Source organism: Peromyscus maniculatus, chromosome 3 (genome assembly GCF_049852395.1).
Source record: "Peromyscus maniculatus bairdii isolate BWxNUB_F1_BW_parent chromosome 3, HU_Pman_BW_mat_3.1, whole genome shotgun sequence".
NCBI lineage: Eukaryota > Metazoa > Chordata > Mammalia > Rodentia > Cricetidae > Peromyscus > Peromyscus maniculatus.
In genome coordinates, this window is record NC_134854.1 from 123,597,004 (window position 1) to 123,616,447 (window position 19,444).

At 45.6% G+C, this 19,444-nt stretch overlaps 1 protein-coding gene across 2 annotated transcripts in view; it reads right to left on the reverse strand.

The window, feature by feature from the left end:
• Positions 1-378: 378 nt before the first annotated feature.
• The window catches only part of Pdzrn3 (PDZ domain containing ring finger 3), a 230,504-nt gene continuing 211,438 nt past the window's right edge, over positions 379-19,444 (reverse strand). For both annotated transcript variants that reach the window (XM_042273720.2, XM_042273721.2), the window contains 6 exons: positions 19,320-19,407; positions 7,845-7,943; positions 6,677-6,739; positions 4,834-4,935; positions 3,598-3,714; positions 379-2,807 (listed from right to left, as the gene is read on the reverse strand). In XM_042273720.2, coding sequence (XP_042129654.1) covers positions 1,251-2,807; positions 3,598-3,714; positions 4,834-4,935; positions 6,677-6,739; positions 7,845-7,943; positions 19,320-19,407 — 2,026 coding nt within the window. In that variant the 3' untranslated portion in view covers positions 379-1,250. The remainder of the gene's footprint in view (positions 2,808-3,597; positions 3,715-4,833; positions 4,936-6,676; positions 6,740-7,844; positions 7,944-19,319; positions 19,408-19,444) is intronic.

Consider the following 19,444-nt stretch of genomic DNA (forward strand, 5'->3'; position numbering starts at 1 on the left):
AAGCTGTGAAACTATTGCCTGGTAGACAGATACATCCCAGAGATGGAAAGCTGGACAAGATGTTTGCTATAATGGGCAGAGAGTAGTGTTTGTCCTTGTAAACACAATCCTGGCCAAGACGCTTGCCCACAAGCTTTCCTATTTGTAGGATACTGGGCACGGTGGAAGCGTCCTGGGAGGCAGGCTGTCAAAGCCCAGGAGTATATGGTATATTTGATTCCCTACAACTTGCCACCAGACCTTACTTATTCATCTGTCACTGGGCTCTAGGCTGGATGAAGGGATCAGGTAGTTTGAAGGACTTAAGAAGCAGCAGGTGATGCCCCAGGCAGGGGTCAGGAATTAACACTGCAAAATAAGCACCCATGTCAACACATATCAAATAGAAAATAATAATTTATTTTAACTTCATTTTACTTGATGTTTGTAACTAATCATGATTCTGTGAACTTGCTTGGTTAAGTCTGTCCCTTCCAATCTACAAAGCAAAGGTCTACAACGATGAGCACTTAAAACTCCACAAACCGGCTCCATCCACAACTTCCCTGTACATGCAAATTCTTCCAACAGGCGGCAATATTGGCAAACATGCTTTAAGCGTCCATACAGCTGCAGGAAATTTTGCTTTCTGTTAAAACCTTGACACTCTCCTTTGGGAACCTTAACCAGAAAAATGTTAAAGATGGATATCCTGACTGGAAACATTGTTAGTTTGGGTGTAGGTGTGTGTGAAATCACCGAGCAGACTTGGGCGGGTTTGCATTGAAACCACAACTGATATAAGATGTATGAGTGAATGGTGACTCGTATGAAACACCTTTCAGCGAAGTGACATTACAAAATAGGGTCCCATTAAAAATACATACTGGCAGTTGCACTTTGTGTCTTAGGCAGAAAAAAAGCGTGTTTAACCTTCTTTTATATGAATATAGTTTAAACAAATTATTCTGTGAAAGTATGCTTAATAAAAGATCTTTTGGAAATTTAAACACTTTATGAAAAAGGTTAACAAGTAAAAAATTACCATTGCTATTTGAAAAAAAGCTGCTTGTTAATATTGCCTTCTAAGAGAGTAAGGGTGTATTTTTCCCTTCACTGAAAACAGAGCCAGGACACCCAAAGTTGTAGGAGTGGCAAATTTAGACTATCAACATGATGGCCGGGCTTATATATACAAAAACTTGCCGCATTGAACGAGGCAAGGATGTCTACCCCAACGGTAGCGGTCTCTCGTCTGTACACAGTGAGAGTTACACAGTAGTCACCGACAGGAAGGAATTGTATACCCTAGTGCCGTCTGGCGATTTTGTGCCGTGGGTTAAGAGTTCTTGGATGGTCATCCAATTGTCAAAGATCTTTTTGTTCCTCTTCTTCATCATCTTTTTGTGGCTCAGTTCCAGGATGTTCATCTCCTTCCTGTCGTCGGCCGCCTGCTGTTCCTTCAGACAATCCAGCCTGCTCTGCATCATAAACTCGCGCCTCCGCCTCTGCTCCTTGGCCTTCACCAGATGCTGTTTGCGCTCCTCCTTGCTCCAGTAGCGCCCCATCTTCATCTCACTCATGGCGTCATCATCGGTGGTCAGGCCGCTGCGTTCCTCCCGGATCTTCAGCGCACGCTCCCGCAGCAGCCGGTCACGCACCGGCCTTTTGGTAATGTAGCGTGTCCCGTCGCTGCGGATCTTCACTTTCCACTCCATCCTGGGTTCGGCCGAGTTAGAGGAGTTCAAGTCCTTGCACATGCTCACCAGGCTCATCTGGCTTTGCGCATACTCCACGGCTGACTTCTGCTGGATCAGGTGCATGTAGCTCTGGTAGTGCTGCGCGTGCGCTGGGATGTGCGCGTGCTTGTACGGGGAGTGGTGGTATGAGGGCAGGTAGGCGCTGCCCAGCTTTGGGCTGGCGGTGGGGCTCCTGCTGCCATCGCTAACTCGGCGCTCTTTGCTCTCCAAGGCCTGGCTGGGGTCCAGCTCTTTGGCGCTAGGGCTGTAGTTTGGGGTGCTTACTTCAGGGTCCTCAGTGATGGCGAGCAGATTCTTGGGGGATGGCCTGTAAGCTTCGATGCTGGCCGCGGCCCCTTCGCTACTTCCCTCAGCCACCCTCCGCAAGGAGTTGTCTGGGGAGATCTCCAGGGTGAGTGGGGTACTCCGGCAGCTCTCCCCGGTGTTGTAGGCGCTCGAGCTATCCTTGTCTGACTTCTCGGGCAGCTCAGTGATGTCCGAGAGCTCATGGCGGCGCACGTCCACGCTGGTGTTGTAGTTGCGGAAGCCACTGTGGTGCAGCATCCAGGACTCGCGGTACTGCTCCTTCAGCTGCTGCATCTTGTGCGCACGCACGATGCTCAGGCACTCCAGCTCGATGCTGCGCAGCTCCTCGTTGAGGAGCTCCAGCTCCTTGTCCACACTCTCTGGGTCGCTCTTGGCAGCCGTGTCCACCGGGCTGCTGGGGTAGTACAGGCTGTAGGGGTTGCTGCTCTGCACCTGGCACTTGAGCTCCAGCAGCTCGCGAAAACGCTCACACTCATCTACTGGGATGCCCAGGTAGTCCACGTCGGTACAGTCCGCAGAGATGAAGGATTCATTGCTGAAAGGCAGGTCGCCACTGCCTAGGGTGTCCTGGCTACAGGTCAGCTTCCTCTGGCCCGCCAGCGGGTTGGAGGACGCCGTGGCGTCTTCACCGTTGTTCTCCTGTTCGGAGCTCTCGTCGTTGCGGGTGCTCTCATCCGTCCGACCCACGCCGCTGTCTTTCTCGTGCTGGTTGGATAAGATGGTGGCGGTGTCTGTGGTTCCACCATCTTCCTCATGCTTCTTCTACATCAGAGAAAAATGACAAGAACAACCGGTTCATGGTGACGGGACTCTGGGGAAGGGGGGCAGGTACCCAGTGTGACCTTTATGTGCGGGACAGGAGTTTTGGGTTGAGTTCTAATTTCCCAAGGCTGACCGGCAGCATTTGAATGACCCAGGGCCCAGGAAGTGGCCAGCCCTAACTCTGTGCATCTGGGCAGGTGCTTAATTCTCATTTTTTCAGTCTATATACCAGGGAAGATAGTATCAGTTATCCCGATAACTAACTGGTAAAGGAACCGGTACACAGGAAGAATTCATAAGCACTCGTAAGAGACTCAACAAGCGGGTAATTAGGACTCTGACAGTGAGTGGCATGGGAGGGAGCTGCAGGGCTCGGAACAGCTCAGGTTAATCACAGAATTGCTTTACTTTCAAAGGCATGACTTAATTTTCTCTGATCTCAGTAAACACTGATGCATATGCTTTCCTGGCGAACACCAGGCTAGTGGTATCAATGTCTCTGCTTTGGTTTTTTTTTCAACCATATGAATGCATCATAATCTAGATGAGGTGGTATGTGCCTATAATCCCAGCACTTGGGAACTTGACTGATAGGAGTTTGGAACTCACTATGTAAATAAAGGATGTGGTAATTTCCGGGGAAGAGCTTGGCGAGGGAACCCATCAGCTTGCACCCCTCCCATGCTCAAGCAGAAAAGCTCTTAGGCAGGGGTTTGTTGATGGCCTTTACCATCGTGGAGGGTGCGAGCGCTCCTCAGTGGCGGTGGTGTGGGACTACCCTGGCTTTTACCTGTTGGAGCACACTGGCTGTGAACTGCATGGCCTGGTGATGCTGCTCCTCAAGCATGTCCATGTGTAAGTCATCCAGAAAGTCATTCCTGTCGTCATCCATCCAGCCCTCGTCCAGCTAGGAGAAGAATGGCCAACACACACACCAGAGGCTTTAGTATCAGCTTGAACTTAGAATCACCATAGAGACACATCGATGGCATAGAGTGGGTATGTCCAGAGAGGGTTAGCTGGAGACGGAGGAGCCCCTCTGAACTTGGGCAGTGGTCATGGAACAGAAGAAATCAAGCTAAGCACCAGATTCATCTCTCTCCTTCATGACTGCACACCTTGCAGATAGCCGCTTCATACCCCGCTTTCCTCTCCCTGCCGTTCCGGACCATACCCTCAAACTGAGTCAAAATAAGCCCCTCTTTCCTGATGTTGCTTTGGGCGGGCATTTTGTCACAGCAAGGAGAAAAGTAGCTCATTTAACAGGCCATAGAAAAGCTTTCTTTCAAGGAGGGACATTACGTTCAGAAACAGGAACTGCAGGGCTCTCTCCGGAATAGTCACCAAAATGTAGGTACTCTAGAGCAGTGGTCCTCAGCCTTCCTAGTGCTGCGACCCTTTAGTATAGGTCCTCACATTGTGATGACCCCCCAACCATAAAATGATGTCATTGCTACTTCATAGCTGTAATTTTATTACTGTCATGAATCATAATGTAAATATCTGTTAAGTAACTCCCAAAGGGGTCATGACCCACAGGTTGAGAACCTCTGCTCTATAGGCTGGAAAAATTACCCCCCCTATGAGACCGAAGAGACCCCCAACCCTACTCCACACTGGAGAAGCTTCTAATACTTCCTCCCCTGCTTTGCTACTTTTTTTTTTTTTTCAAATCTAGACTCACTGGTTAATGCTGTTAGTTACTATTTGAAAGACTCAACTCCTTTCGTTTTGATCCCCAGCCCCCCCCCCCCCCTGCAATGTGCTAATCAGTGGGCCTTAGCTCCAGGCTGGAAGGGGCATCTGTAAATCCTGCTATGAGTCCTTCATTAGTCAGACTGATGGGGCCTGGCCAGGTGGTTAAACCTTTGAATGGATCCCACATCACAAAACAGGTTCAACTGCCTTCCAGGCAGCGAGCACCTTTAAGCTCAGATGCGACACTCTGACATTGTTCTGCAAGGTTGGAGAGTCTGGTTTTGACTACAGAAACCCTACCTATTTAATCCCCCGGACATTGACTTACCTGGAGTTCAGGCCTTGCAATCAGCAACGAAAAGTTCTTGTTTTCTTCACTGGTTAGAAGAGCCACTGCCTCTTCACGGTTCTGCACTTCTATCCCATTAATCTAAAAGCACAAGGACAGGTGGGGACAGGTAGACGGGGACATGACTGGATGGAGCGGCAGCCTCTTGTCTTGCTTCAGAACTGCAGTCGCCACCGCTCACAGTCATGACATGGAAATTCCATTCAGCTTTCAAAAAGTGCTGATTTTAGGAAAGAAAGCCTTGCTTAGCCGGCGGCAGCCATGATGTGGAGGACCCAGATGATCCAGAAAACCCCTGCTGCTCAGGACACATCTGAGCCCTGGAATCTCATATTTGGGCAGGAGGATAAGTAAGAAACATAAAACAGATGTTTCCTATATATAACAGGGGAGAAAGTAACAGGATGGCTGCTGGGATCATGAGGAGTGGAGCCAGGAAGGGCGTGTATACGTGGACTGCGCATGCCCAGTTTAACAGGCTGGCTAGAGAGTCAAGTGGGAATGACTCCCTCACCTTTACTGCGCATGCGTAGTTTAACAGGCTGGCTAGAGAGTCAAGTGGGAACGACTCTCTCACCTACACTGCGCATGCCCAGTTTAACAGGCTGGCTAGAGTCAAGTGGGAATGACTCCCTCACCTTTACTGCGCATGTGTAGTTTAACAGGCTGGCTAGAGAGTCAAGTGGGAACGACTCTCTCACCTTCACACTGACAACCCTCCGGCCGGCTGTCTGCCTGCGTGTCTCAGCAACTTTTGAGTTCTGCAAATTTTAGTTCCCGGGCTGATATTCCTCCAGGGATACCACGGCAGTCCCACTGACCTGGAAACTGAGCCCTTCATCTGACTTTGCCACTTTCTGTCAAAGAACCAAGAGGTGGCAAAGCGGAGACACTACTGGTTGTCATCCAATCTGTTTATACAGTGATGACAGGGATGTCTGCAACCCAGGCAAGGCTCTCTCTGGGGCACCCTTACTTCTTCCTGTTTTCAACTAGAGAAAACTGTAGCAACAAAAGTTAAGTATGCTAAGGATTAGGGCCCTTGGTGTGAAGGTCTGGGTCTCTTTCCTAGGGAAACTCAGCTACCAAGGCTCTGGATAGAGGCTGGAGAAATAGAATACAGAGTGGTTGTATGTACAACCAAAACTGCACATAGTGGCATATGAAATGAGAAAAGTAAACTGGTAGACTAGAAACATGAAGATAAAAATGAGAAGAGATAGAAAGGCAAGCCTGTGGGACACAAGAAAGCCAAGGCTCTCTGACCCTACACACAAGTACAGGGCCAGAGATGTATCTCAGAGGATAGAATGTTTGCTTGGCATGAATGAAGCCCTGTGCTCCATCCTCAGCACCACATTAAACCAGGTGTGCAAGAGGCAGAGGCAGGAGCATCAGAAGTTTGGGTCATCTTTATGTAGTAAGTTTGATACCAACAAGGTACACTAACACCCCCCCCCCCTTAAAAAAAGATTATAGCTGAAAGAAAGAAGTAAGCAGTCTTACTTTGCCTGCATGGAATAACAGGATTCAAGGTAGATGTTACCCTTAGAACTGAGTTCACAGGACAGGTAAACAGTGAATTCTGAAATTTTATACTTCTCAGAGGTATTTGTGCCCAAATATGGGACAGCTGGGTCTGTTCTCATTTCGCCCTTTGCACGTGATTGGCTAATTAGTCTTATTCACAAACCACACAGGGGTGGACTGCACAGCTGAATTTCTGATTCCTGACCTTAAATCTCTCCTGCATTGACAACCTCACTTACTCCTGGAACTCATTTGTTTGCTGAAGATATGCATCCTGGGTAAGGGAACCTACCTGGATGATGCGGTCTCCTTCACGGATGCGTCCATCCTTGGCTGCAATGCTGTTAGGGTCGATCTGAAACGCACAGCGGACACCTCAGCACAAACACAGGCACTTTCCAAAGGCCATCTTTAACATACCGCCACACCCACCCCTGCCTCTCTGTGCTGCACAGGTTTACACACAGGACTTAGCATCGTGCACAGGGAGAAACGGACTGATCTGTTCCATGCCCTTCCCGGGGCCTCTCAGAACCCTGCCTGGCAGTGCTGTGACCAAGGACTGGGTTCAGAGCTGCAGAGCTGAGCTGCTGAAGAGGCAGAGGGGCCTCTCACTGGACACAGAGTCATCAGAAGCAGGCCAGTGACATGGAGTAGGTGAAGGGCCCCCCGCAGGTGTCCTGTCTGGCAGACCGACTTTGGTGGGTTTACACCAGCCCTTGGTGGTTAAATTTTTGGAAGAGAGCTTTAAAAGTGAAATGTATAATTGGGGCGAGTGAGACTGAGGCTGGCAGGGGTGCCCTACACATGCTGATGTGACATGCGAAGCCTGGTAGGTGGTGCTTATCCAGTGAGTTAACTGTGAAGTCTATAGCAGATACAGCTCTTGGCTCAGCCCAGAGAGGCAGAGTTGATGTCTTCAGGAAATTGGGTTTCTGCAGTTATAAGGAAGGATGCACGCATAGGAAAGTATTCACATCGAAATCTATTCCTCTACTCTGTCTCTTCTAGAAAGATCATTGCATCCTTTATCTATGTACTTTGATAAGTCCACATTAAGTTATGTTGGATGTATATGAACTCAACTGTGTATACTATGACAGGGAGGCAGGAGAGAGACTTTAAAATATATAAGCCATTCTGTCTACCATTGCACTTGAGTTGGGAAATGTGAGGCTGCTCTTCCCTCGGGGGTGAGCACACAGACCATGTAAACGACTCCATTTTATGGTTGGTTTGCGGCTTCTCAAGGGTAATTTTGCCTTATGTACCGACATTAGAACTTAACCTCTGTGTAAGATGTGACTCCACGGAGCGCGATGAAAGGGGCATGTGTTCTGTATCTTCCCAAAGATATTCTTGAGGAGCTAGGTCTAGGGCGTATGAACAAATGCAAAGAAAAACAAAGGCCCAGCCCTTCTGGCTCCAAGAGGCTAATTTTCCAACCTTAGCTTTCATACCTCACTTATGTAAATCCCTATGTCATCTTCGTCATCTGTCCGGTAGCACACGGTGAGGCCCAGCTTGTCCTGGCTGTTCATCCTGTAGAGGCCCACTTCCTAGACAAAGAAAACCTCCTCTGTGAGACTCCAGCAGGCTAGGAGCATGTCAAATGCTTTGAAAATATTTGGTTTAAATGATGGACTGGATTTCTTTGCATTCAACTGTGTAGAGCCAGTTAACTTACTGAACAAAAAGTGATTATGGACATGGGATCAATGCCCTGGGCATTTCTGACCTCTCAGTCAATATAAAGTCATTTTGAAAATAGTTATTTTATTGATCCTCCCCAAGAAAAATTACCCATATTTCAGTCAGCGTCAAGACCTCAGGGGTAGGGCTTTTAAAAAGCATTCTTTCAATGTCTGCCACAAACAATAATATTTCCACACCCTGAACGCTCCAGCCACCTCGGTACAAATGTTTCCAGCATGTTGGGTTAGATTATCTCACGCTGCGCCCCTTAATATGCACAGGCGTAGAAGTTTCAAACAGATTACGCATAAATTGATCCAAGAAAGGAGAGTAAGGTGATAGTGTGCAATTAATGCCTTCTATAACAGCTGTGATATTTACAGTCGAAAATTAGTTTCAGCCACTGTTACTGCAAATTAAATAAGATAAAAAGCAAACTGAACCCAAGGCTGGGACACACGATGACAGGCGATGTTATTGTTTGTGCCAATTAGTCTGCACTTCGGAAAGAAGTCAGAGCTCTGAAGTCTTGGGAGCTCCGGGAGGACCCTTCAGGTTCTCTGCTGGTGTTTACAAGCCTACTCACCCTGCCGTTCCCTCTGCCAGTGACTCGTGGGCTTTGCGCAGCTGTAAGCTGCGGGTCAGTTTGAGGGACCACCTGCTAATAAGTTGTCCAGCTGACTCTTCGGTCTGATTTTTTTTTTTTTTTTTATGGTTTTTGCTGGATAACCAGGAGGGTGGGATGGGCTCTGAGATGAGGTCTTCAGGCTACTCTGTCAGAGCCACTTCCAAGTGGCATCTCTAGAGGCCTTTCCTGGGATGTCGGGAAGGGCACAGCAGTCTTTGTGGAGACAGCTTTTCCTCATGAAAGACAGGGTGCCCAACACCACTGATAACTTTCAAAGCAGAAGAACAGGAGGTGTAAAGGCTCTGGACCAGTGTGGTCAAAGCCTTGTAAATGGGAAAGAAAGAAGGAAGGTGGATGTGGACATGGGCCTAGGCCAGAACAGGTGGCACTCTATAGGCCAGGGCAAGGGAGCTTGGCTTTAGGTTTAGGTGGGCACTGCCCTGCTCCGATGGACTTTTCACTGGCTGACCTGTCCCATATAAAATGATTACAAAGGCAGGCATATATGCAAATCCCCAGTCTGACTTCATCTAGAAGCTTTACCACGGGCTTGTTGATTTGCCTGGGCCTTTGTTTGCTCACTAGCACATGCAGGGCAGGGAGGTGAGGCACACAGTGCTCCCAGCCCTGTGTGGCAGTTTAATAATCGTGTTTGGGTCACAACAAGGAACCAGTGGTTACAACAAGCTGTTTGTGCAGAGCGCCTCTCCTTAATAAGATGCTGTTAGTTTATTTTCTGATCACTGATATGTTAATTAATTCAGTGACTTCCTAATGATAGCTCTTACAATATGGTAAATTCTCATTAAATGAAACTCTTAATTTCTGATGCTTTAGTTGCATTAGATGGAAATTTCCTTCCTTGTTTGTGAGTGTGCTAGTCAGGCTGGATTTAAGGGGTGTATTTAATCACGAGGGTAATCTCCAGATCCTTTGGCATAACAAGTTTTCACCCCACAAATACAAGTGGCACGTTCTATATTTCAAACACCTCTCAGGCACCCCCATTGGGTTGTATTGTGACTAAGACTTTGCCACAGGGATCCTTTCTTGGGCCTTCCCGAGTGGGCACTCTGAATCAATGAAATTTCATGATTAGTGGCTCAGGTGTCCCCCCCCCCCCCCCGACAGGTCCCGATCCAATGCTACCACTGAGCCTTGGGCTCTTATTTGCAGGACCCATTTGGTCTTGGAAGAGGTTGACCAGAAAGCAAGACCATAGGGAAGACTGGAGACAGACAGAGAGACAGACAGACAGACACACATACACACATACACACACACACACACACACACACACACACACACACATACACACACAGAACCAGTGTGGAAATTCCACTTCCAGTAGGATTCAATGTGAGGGAATGGGTTGTCTGTGTGGGTTCCAAGAGGACAGTCTCTTAAACTAGTGGAGACGCTGCAGCCCCAGTGTGCCTTACACCCCTTGAACTATATGCTTCATGGTCACAATGAAGAATTCAAAGAAGTTAAGGGAAGTGTGTAGAAAGTTCTAGGACATTTCCTGATAACCAAAGGCACGGCAGTTTAACAAAAGTGGTGCATGTCAGCTGTCTGTAGGGCCAGTTAAATACTCCTGTACCGGTCAGTCACAGACCCACATCCAGGCTGTCACAGACCCACAGTGAGGCAGTCACAGACCTACATCCAGGCAGTCACAGACCCACAGCAGGCAGCCACAGACCCACATCCAGGCAGTCATAGATCCACATCCAGGCAGTCACAGACCCACATCCAGGCAGCCACAGACCCACATCTAGGCAGTCACAGATCCACATCCAGGCCGTCACAGATCCACATCTAGGCAGCCACAGACCCACAGCCAGGCAGTCACAGACACACAGCTAGACAGCCAAGCTTGTTCTTGGGGTCTTCTATCACAGTCAGGCATGACTCTGACACACGCTATGAGTGGCATTTGAGATCAGGAAGATGTTTGGAAGTCATATCATAGAAAGGAACTATGTAGTGGATTAGGGATTTCTGGGTAGAAAAAAAGGACTCATAAGAAAGGGGATAGCTGGTCCTCTACTACACTGAAAAGGATTAGCTTTATCTATCCTGGTACCCTAATGCAAGTCTTTAGCACATGATTTTGATAATACCTACCCTGAAAAGCACCTCTTTACTTTTAGGCCAATGCTTTAACTGACAAAATTAGAGAAACATTAAGCTAAAAGATTTTAGTTCATATTACTGTTGGTCTGATTTTGTTCTTTCTTGTCCTTATCAATTTTATTCTAAACCTTTTATAAGCAGGGGGAGATTTTTAGCACAAATTTTCAGGCTGGAATTGAAAATACTAAAGAGACAGCTCAGTGGGTAAAGCATTTGCTATGGAAGAATGAGGACCTGAGTTTAGATCCTTAGCAGCCATATAAAAGCTGAGTGTGTGGTTGGGTGTTTTTTTGACCATAGTACTGGGCTGACAGATATAGGAAGACCTGGAAGCTTGCTGGCCAGCTAGTCTAGCTGAAAGAGTGACCTGCTTTAAAAAAAAAGGTAATTATAGAGAAAAGAAAACACTGGAAGCTGACCTCTGACCTCTACCCATGAGTGCACATACACATACTCAGAAAATATCCTGAAGAAATTTACAGTATTTTCCAAATCAAGGATCACTCATGCATGTGCATGCAAAACTCTTGATGTGTTGCCATTAACTGGACTTTCAGTGAGCAAGTTGGGGTTGGCTATACCTTCCCTAAAATGCAGCAACATCTCCAAGTTCTTGAGTTGAACCCCGACATAATGTGGCCACATGGAAGACCTCACATCTGACCTTATGGGTTTGCTCATAATTAAAATAGAAGTGGGTTAAAAATATTGTCCTAAAATTACCTTTGGACTATATATATGTGGCATCTATGAAACATAAATGAACTTTATGTTTAGACCTGCTTCCTAGGTAAACCTCATTGTTTACATGCAAATATTTCAAAATCTGAACACTGCTTGTCCCAAGCATCTGGGATACAGGGTGCTCAACCTGAAAAAGATGCTACAATAGCTGCTGTTTCATAATTTGCATGGTAGAGAATAAGGTTCTCTTACTATAGTCGCTCCCAGTTAGGGCTATTTTTAGAACACATGGTCTCTCACAACAGCAGACTGAGGTAGAGATTAACACTGTGCTTAGCCTTTGAGCCTTGCTACCAATTCTCCCAGGACAGATTTTCATGGAGACAGTCCCATTCTCAGTTTGGCTGGATATCACTGAAATGCTGTGGAGGCCAGACTCCATTCTTTCAGATGGGTATGTGGTCCACCTGGCTCCAGCATGAGACACAGATCCTCAGCCAGGGGACGGCAGGGGAGGCACCTGCTCTAAATACTTGCCTTGATGTCAAAGTTCTCTCTTCCATACCCACTTGAGTTGCCTTTGAAACAAAACCTTACAACTTGATCATTAAGTACAAGAATGGCAGCAGCATTCCTGTTGATGGATGGTACTGTGGGAGCAATTTTACATCTTGCTCTAAAATAATTCGGGGTAGGAGGTAAGCCAGTGCTGGCAACATACATGGCAGGTAACAAGCAAGAGCATCTGGGATTTAGGAATATGCTTGGCCTTAGTGTTAACTATCATGGCTTGGGCTATATTAGGTCTTTGCTTTATCTGGACATTCTTAGAAACTCTAGCCACAAGTCTCTGATAAAATTACCTTCTAGAAGGCACAGGACACTGCTTAACCTCAATTACTGTTTCTCAAGGATGGATCTCCAGCCCAGAGAAGAGTCTGTGGCTAAGCCAGAGTGACCTTAACAGGTTTTTGATGATCTTGAGAGAAGGAAGGATAAGATTCCTGCTGTCTTTGTATCTGCATATGTTTTACCTTGACTTGATGATGACAGGGAGATGTTCATAGCTAACTAATGAATTATACAACATCAGCAGCATCCAGCCTCGCCATGGAGGCATGGTATGTTCTCAACAAAATTGAATGAGCTTGAGATTTTAAGGCAGAAGAAAGATCTAATGAAAACTTAAGCTTGGCTCGGCCACCAACCAATGTGCCAAGTTCTCTTGAACCAACTTCAGCCACTTTTCTTAAATGAGACTTGGTGAAAGCAAAATTTCCTCCAAGTTACTGGGCAATTGGTCAGTTTTCAACATTGATTTTTGCTTCTGAGGCAGCCTAGCTGAAGGCATAGAGGGTATCAATACATAGCTGTTGCGATGATGGAGATAGGATTTCAAAGACGACCACTAATCAAACAGGTATGAATAATGCATCAGCATTAGCTGGATTACACCAGTCCCATCTATGGTATCCTGTTGCTTACTGGTCTAGATGGACTATTTGATAAAAATGAGTGGCTGAGTCTGACATTTCAGATGAAACGTACATGGTATTCCAATTAGCGGTATTAAGAGGGCTGCACCACCCTCATGATTCAAGGTCTTTGTTTCAGCCTCAGTGAATTAAACTGGAAGATACCCTAAACCTAACTCAAATGGTTTATTCCTCTCTGAGAAGCTCAGTCACTCCTTCATAATTCCTCACTTTCCTGGACCAAGATGGCTGCCAGGTATCAAAACTGTTCCTATATGTATTCACGCTGTGTCATGGGACGCAGTGATGTCTCTAATAAGATTACAGTTTTACTTAAGACCTCATATCAAAATATTTATTTCTCCCTTCAATAAATATTTAGGTGCCAAAATATTACATAGACTCTTCCAGACACTGTCTGGGAGTGAGCACTGAAAGAGTCAGCTCTCGCATGGAGCTTATACTCTAGCGGGGTCATCAGACAAGAAGATGATGGTGCTGTTGGACCATAGTATAGTCCAGAAACCTTCTCTCAGAGGTGTGCTGCTAGGTAAGACTAAACTCTATCTGTCAAGGTCCTGGTTTTAGGTGGATATACATACAAAGAAAGAAACTTGAAGATCCTTATGATACTTGGAAAGTCAAGAGGAGGCCGACTCAACCAGAACAGGGCATGCCAGGTTCCTCAAATGAGCTCTCACCTTTCTGTCTGTCTGTCTTTCTTTCTCTTTTACTATTTTATTTTATTTTATTTTATTTTATTTTATTTTATTTTTGTTTTGAGACAGGGTTTCTCTGTGTAGTTTTGGTGCCTGTCCTGGATCTCACTCTGTAGACCAGGCTGGCCTCGAACTCACAGAGATCCTCCTGGCTCTGCCTTCTGAGTGCTGGGATTACAGGCGTGTGCCACTGCTGCCCAGTGAGGGATCACCTTTTGCTTCACAGCTTTAATGAGAAATTTCCAGATTGGTTACAGTCTCCCATGGTACCTCCAGGACCATCCCAATTCTCATCTGGTCTACTTCTGTTATTCTGAGAAATCAGAATCATTCAGACATATTTCCTTCCAATCCCCCACCCCCAATCCCGTCAAAACTGTAGCTGGCCTTTCCTTGCTGGTCTCCTAAGGATATCATCAAAACAAAACAGGTGACAGCAGCTTCCCAGGCTGGGTAGCACGCCACTGCAGAATCACGGGGGAAATTAAAACAATAGAGTACGGGGAAAAAAGCTTCATCAGACATCTATCTTCTTTTTTAATTGCCTGCAGGAAGACCTGGAGCAGGTGTTCAGTACCTGAAAATTCAGGGGTAATTATTCGGTTGCTCAGCTCTGGGGTATACTTGGGAATAAGCCCTTTAACGCTAAGCAATTTCACAATAACAGGGATTTGACACTTACCTAAATATGATCATTTTGTGTACTTTAAAAGGAAGAACATCTGTTTTCCCCTCTGCATTGGCTTTGATAACATCCCAACACACTCGTATATATTTTCCTCACACATAACAGGCATAGATCGGTTGTTCTTTTTTATCTCATTCAACTTGGGTGATCGGCATTACACTGAGAATGTGCTTTCTACTTGAAGACAAACCTGATCTCTCTGAAATCAGATCCAACATCTGGAACAAGACAGGTGGGGACCTAGCAGAGACACTGGCAGCGGGTCTAAGAAATCCTTTGAGGAGCAGAGATGGCATTTGTGTATCCTCTGAAAACGAGGTCTGCTGTAGTCAAGTCAGATCTTAGCAGGGGCTTGTGAAATGACCCCCTTAAATGGACAAGTAAACTTGTCTTGGTACCCCTCTACAGACGTACCCTGGCCACAGACTAGAGGTCTAGCCATTGATCTCAACTGGACATGCCCTACAGTGAACCTCAGTAAGACCCTGAATGCTTCCACCTCTCTCACGCGGCTGGCTGCTGTAAGAGAACACCGGGGGCTAGGGACTTGATTCAGAACAGAGGTCTTTTTCTTGTACCTTATGGTTTGGGAGGTACAAAAGCATGCTGCTGGCATCTGCTTGGCTCTATCACAGCATAGCAGAGGGCACCATGGCAGAATCGTGTTTGAAAGGGAGAGAACGTATGATAGAGTAGGAAGCGAGAGGCCGAGTCTAGGGGTGACTCTACTTTGTAACAATCCTCTCCCATCAAAACGGATGCATCTCATGAGGCTGTCTTTAATCCCTTTAAGGGCAAAGCCCCTCATGACCTAAATTACCACCCACTAGGCCCAGGCCCTTAAAGGTTTACCTAATTCTTCACACAGTCATTCTGGAGACCAAGCCTCCAGCACAGAGACTCCCTACCCAGGCCTGGCCCTGTGGCTTCCCCTTCGCTGCTGCTGTCATTATTTCATGAATTAAGTCAGCTGCTTTCTTAAAAGTGAGAGGTACACTATGAGACAGTGCTTAAGTGATGAAACTTACCATGAGCAAAAGACCACAGCCTTCTCACCCGCTGTGGGCCTGCAGGACTGAGTGGTCACCACCACTCAAAGGAACTACAGATGGGCATGTCTATTTGCTGGCTTTTCAGGAAATACTAAGCTAAAAGTTCAAGGGTCCTGATGGTCTACAGGCTCCTTCAGCCAAGCAGAATGATGACTTCTTGATGGTGTATTTCTAAGTGGCAAATGGTAGACTACATATAACAAGATGCTCAGTAAAACCCAAGAAGAGACTTCAAAATGAGCATGATGGAAAACTCTCCTAGCGTCAAAATACCAAGCTTGCTGGACTCTGAGAGCTAGCCAGGTTGCTTAGCTGATAAAGGTGCTTGCCATGCAAGCCTGTTAGCCTGAATTTGATTCTCCAACCACATAAAGACAGGAGAGAAATGATTCCATGGAGTTGTCCTCTGGCTTCTACATGTATGGTGTGGTACATGCACATCCACATATATTACACACACACACACACACACACACACACACACACACACACACACACACGTTAATAATAAGAATCAAAGAAAGCAAAGAGTGATAAATACATGCATGCTAGTACCCAAAAAATCTATAAAACCAAGAGGAAGCAGGGCTGCTAGTCTTTGGTTCATACTCTGAACAGTGAGTTTCTAGGGCACTCAAGAGGCTCTCAGGCTGTCAATATTGAGAAAGTTGTATATTTTAGTTAGAAAAAGTCAGTCTGGGGCAGGTTTACACTGTTGATATTTACCCAGTCTTCTGAGAAAAGACAAAGAGAGCCACAGTGAATGTGGGCTGCTAGTGCTTGGAAGGCACCCATGGTAAACACAAGGGTTTGATAACATTGTCTTTCTTATATTTATTTGGCACATTGAATTATATTAACTTTTATCTGTGACAGTTGATGTTGACTTTCTGCTTGAGGCAGTGGTATAGGAACTACCTTAGTTTAACTGAATTGAAGAGAAATTAAAAGAAAATTACAGTTCTGGTGATAACTATCAATGGGCACATATCGTAAGGTACAGTGGTTCAAACTGAGCAGGTACTGTGGTGTTTCAGTGAACTGTGACCATTAAACCAAGTGCAAGATCTTACAGGCAAGACTGTGTTTCTGGGAGAGCTTATTGCTTCTATCTGCTCCTTAGAGGGACAAAAGATGCCCACTTAACCAAACACCCCAAGCCACAACATCTACGCTACTTCATAAATCTAGCTTCTGAGAAGCTCGGCAGCCTGTAGAAGACTTCTCCTTGTTACTGTTATAATGCCCATCACACAGCAGTGTCATTCCATGGATAATGGACTCTTCTGAGAGGACACTGTTTCTTCTACAGTACCTAGAGAACTCCAGACTGAAGAGTAAATGCTAACAGGTCCACTGTTCACCAAAGAGGTCTGCAGGATCTGTGTGCCCTCTTCTCCCCTAGTATATTGTCCATGCTAATCCAACACTCAAGGTCTTAATATCCTTTATGAAATCTTTTTAGTTTTGTCCATCTTGGCATTCCCTTAGAGCATTTGATCACTGAGCCCTCTCTTGGAAGAAGATGTATTCAAGTGTCCTGAAAGAGCCATTGGCTGCTTCAAGTTGTAAAATGCCAACTCATGTCTTTAGGGACAAATACTAAGATGTGCTCATACCCAGCTGTCAGTGAGCAACCTTTTCGTTGGCTGATTCTATTCTTTTGTTGACCTTCACCCTGTTCTGCAGTGAGAATCAGGTAGCTCTCAAAGATGTAAGAAGGATGCAGATATTTTAGGCTATCAAGCTGCTTCTACTGTGAAAAGAGCCACCACTGCCAAACAGTACCTGTTGTTCAGCAAGGCGGCATGCATTACATAGCAGAGGGCCAGGAGAGTAGATAAAATGTCAAGGGATGGATTTCCTTGGGCTGACTTTCACATAGGGCCAAAATGCTTACCTGACAGTATCGAGTGCTATCTTGACCCTGCTTTACAAAATTAGTTTTCATATAAACTCTGAAGTTTTTTTTTTTTTTTTTAAACACATTGAAATTTGACACAATGCTTTCTCAAAAGTGTTAAGGACCACATGATAGAATTTAATGTTATTTTTATTTTTATTTTCCATTCTTCCTAAAGGGAAAGCAAGAAGTGGAACTCGGTTGGATACTTGGTGTCTGCTAAGTATTTTAAAACTCAACATAGGGCAATGTGACATTGTATGACATCTAGACTCTTTGGCCACTATAATACTTGGCGGAGAGCTGTGGATTTTTATGACATTGTCAAAAGGACTTTAGGAAATGTAAAGTAATTGCATATGGGAATAGCTCCTTTTTGTTAAAAAAAAAAAAAGGAGTGGGCTACATTCAGTCATCCTATTTATCACCCTATTGTTGAGTATTGTCTTTGAGGGAAAAGTGGTGATCCAACAACAATGGCCTGATCATCCAAAGGGCGCAGTAGTGGCAGGCATACCTTGGCTGTAACCAACACCTCTTTAATTGAACTGAACACTCATTCAACAACAGGAAAATTGTGCCTGGCACTGGAAACCTCGATAATTACTCAGTGCTAGTGGAGTTATAGATTTTGAGGAGAACCTACAATTGCCATGTTACTCAACCAGTATAATCCCTCACTATATTCTAAATGTTTGTTCTTATACCCACAGATAAGGAATAAGTGTAGTCCTTATTCCTAATCAAGGAAACTTCGCTTTGCAATAGACAGAGCCCACTACAGTAACCTGTAACTAATGAAAATGCAAAATTCTATAGCCTAGTCCCAATGGATGCATTTACAATACAATTCCTGCACCTAACACTAAAGGATTATTGTGGGAGAGGGGATGGAAAGAGTGTAAGAGCCAGAGGAACAGGGGGTTGGCGGTGAGACTGAGTTTCCTAGCAATTTCCGAGTTCACCCCATAGAGTCTCATCAATCTGACTGCCAGAAAAGGAACTGAACAAGGACAACAACAATAGATGTGCTAAGTGGATGGAGGGAGGAACACGAGGCTTCAGCCCTACATGAGAACTACAGGCAAGTAAGGAATGTAGAGAGTGGAGAAATAGCCTTCCCCAGCGAAGAGTGTACTGATTGGTTATCCAGTCCCAAGGGCCAGCTTTGAAAACACACCTACAAGTAACATTATGCAGCTCAAGCAGGCTGTCTTTATGTATTTAGGGATAATACAGATTCATACAAACATGGAACAACAATGACAAAAGGAGGCCATTTGAAAGAGAGTAAGGAGAAGTAGGAAAGGGAAGGGAAGATGATGTGATTATATTAAAATCTCAAAAAGTGAAAGAAATTTAAAAAGTGGTGATCATGTGAACAATGGTAAGGTAAGGAGGCTTATGATATTTCCAGCGTGTGCAGATTGCATGTATATTTGTGTGTGCACATGTGGGGCCATATATATCACATACCTTCTGTTGGTTTCCACTTTATATTTTGAGAAAGAGTTTCTTTGCTGAACCCTGAGCTCATTGATTCAGCTAAGCTGCCTGGAAGGTGAGCCTCCAGGATCTACATGTCCCTGCTCCTTCCAGTTTTGAGGCTGTAGCCACATGTCACCATACCTGGCCTTTATGTAAGTGCTGGGGATCCAAACTCAAGTACACGTACTTATACAGTAGCAAGCACTTTACCACTGAGCCACCTTTCTAGTCCCTAGGACCTCCTTTTGACAGTCTGATTTGGGGCCGTGACTGTTAGACCCTGTCTTGAATTAATGGAAGGAAGAAGAAGCTGAGCTGTGCCTTTCAAGGGGGGATTACTAAGAGGTTCGGATTTTGATAATTTCATTATCATCCATAAACCACATTTGCACTTGTAGAGAGCTCTAGCATTTTATGAGCTCAAAGGAGACTCCCTAAGAACAGGAAGCAGCTGTAGTTCCTACCTCTAGCTCCAGCTCTTCCCTGTCCATGTCCTGATGGATGTCCCCCATGTAGTCATTCGGATCATAGTATTCATGGGATGAGGGGTGCCTGCAGAGAGACAGAAGGTTGTCAAGACCCTGGTCCT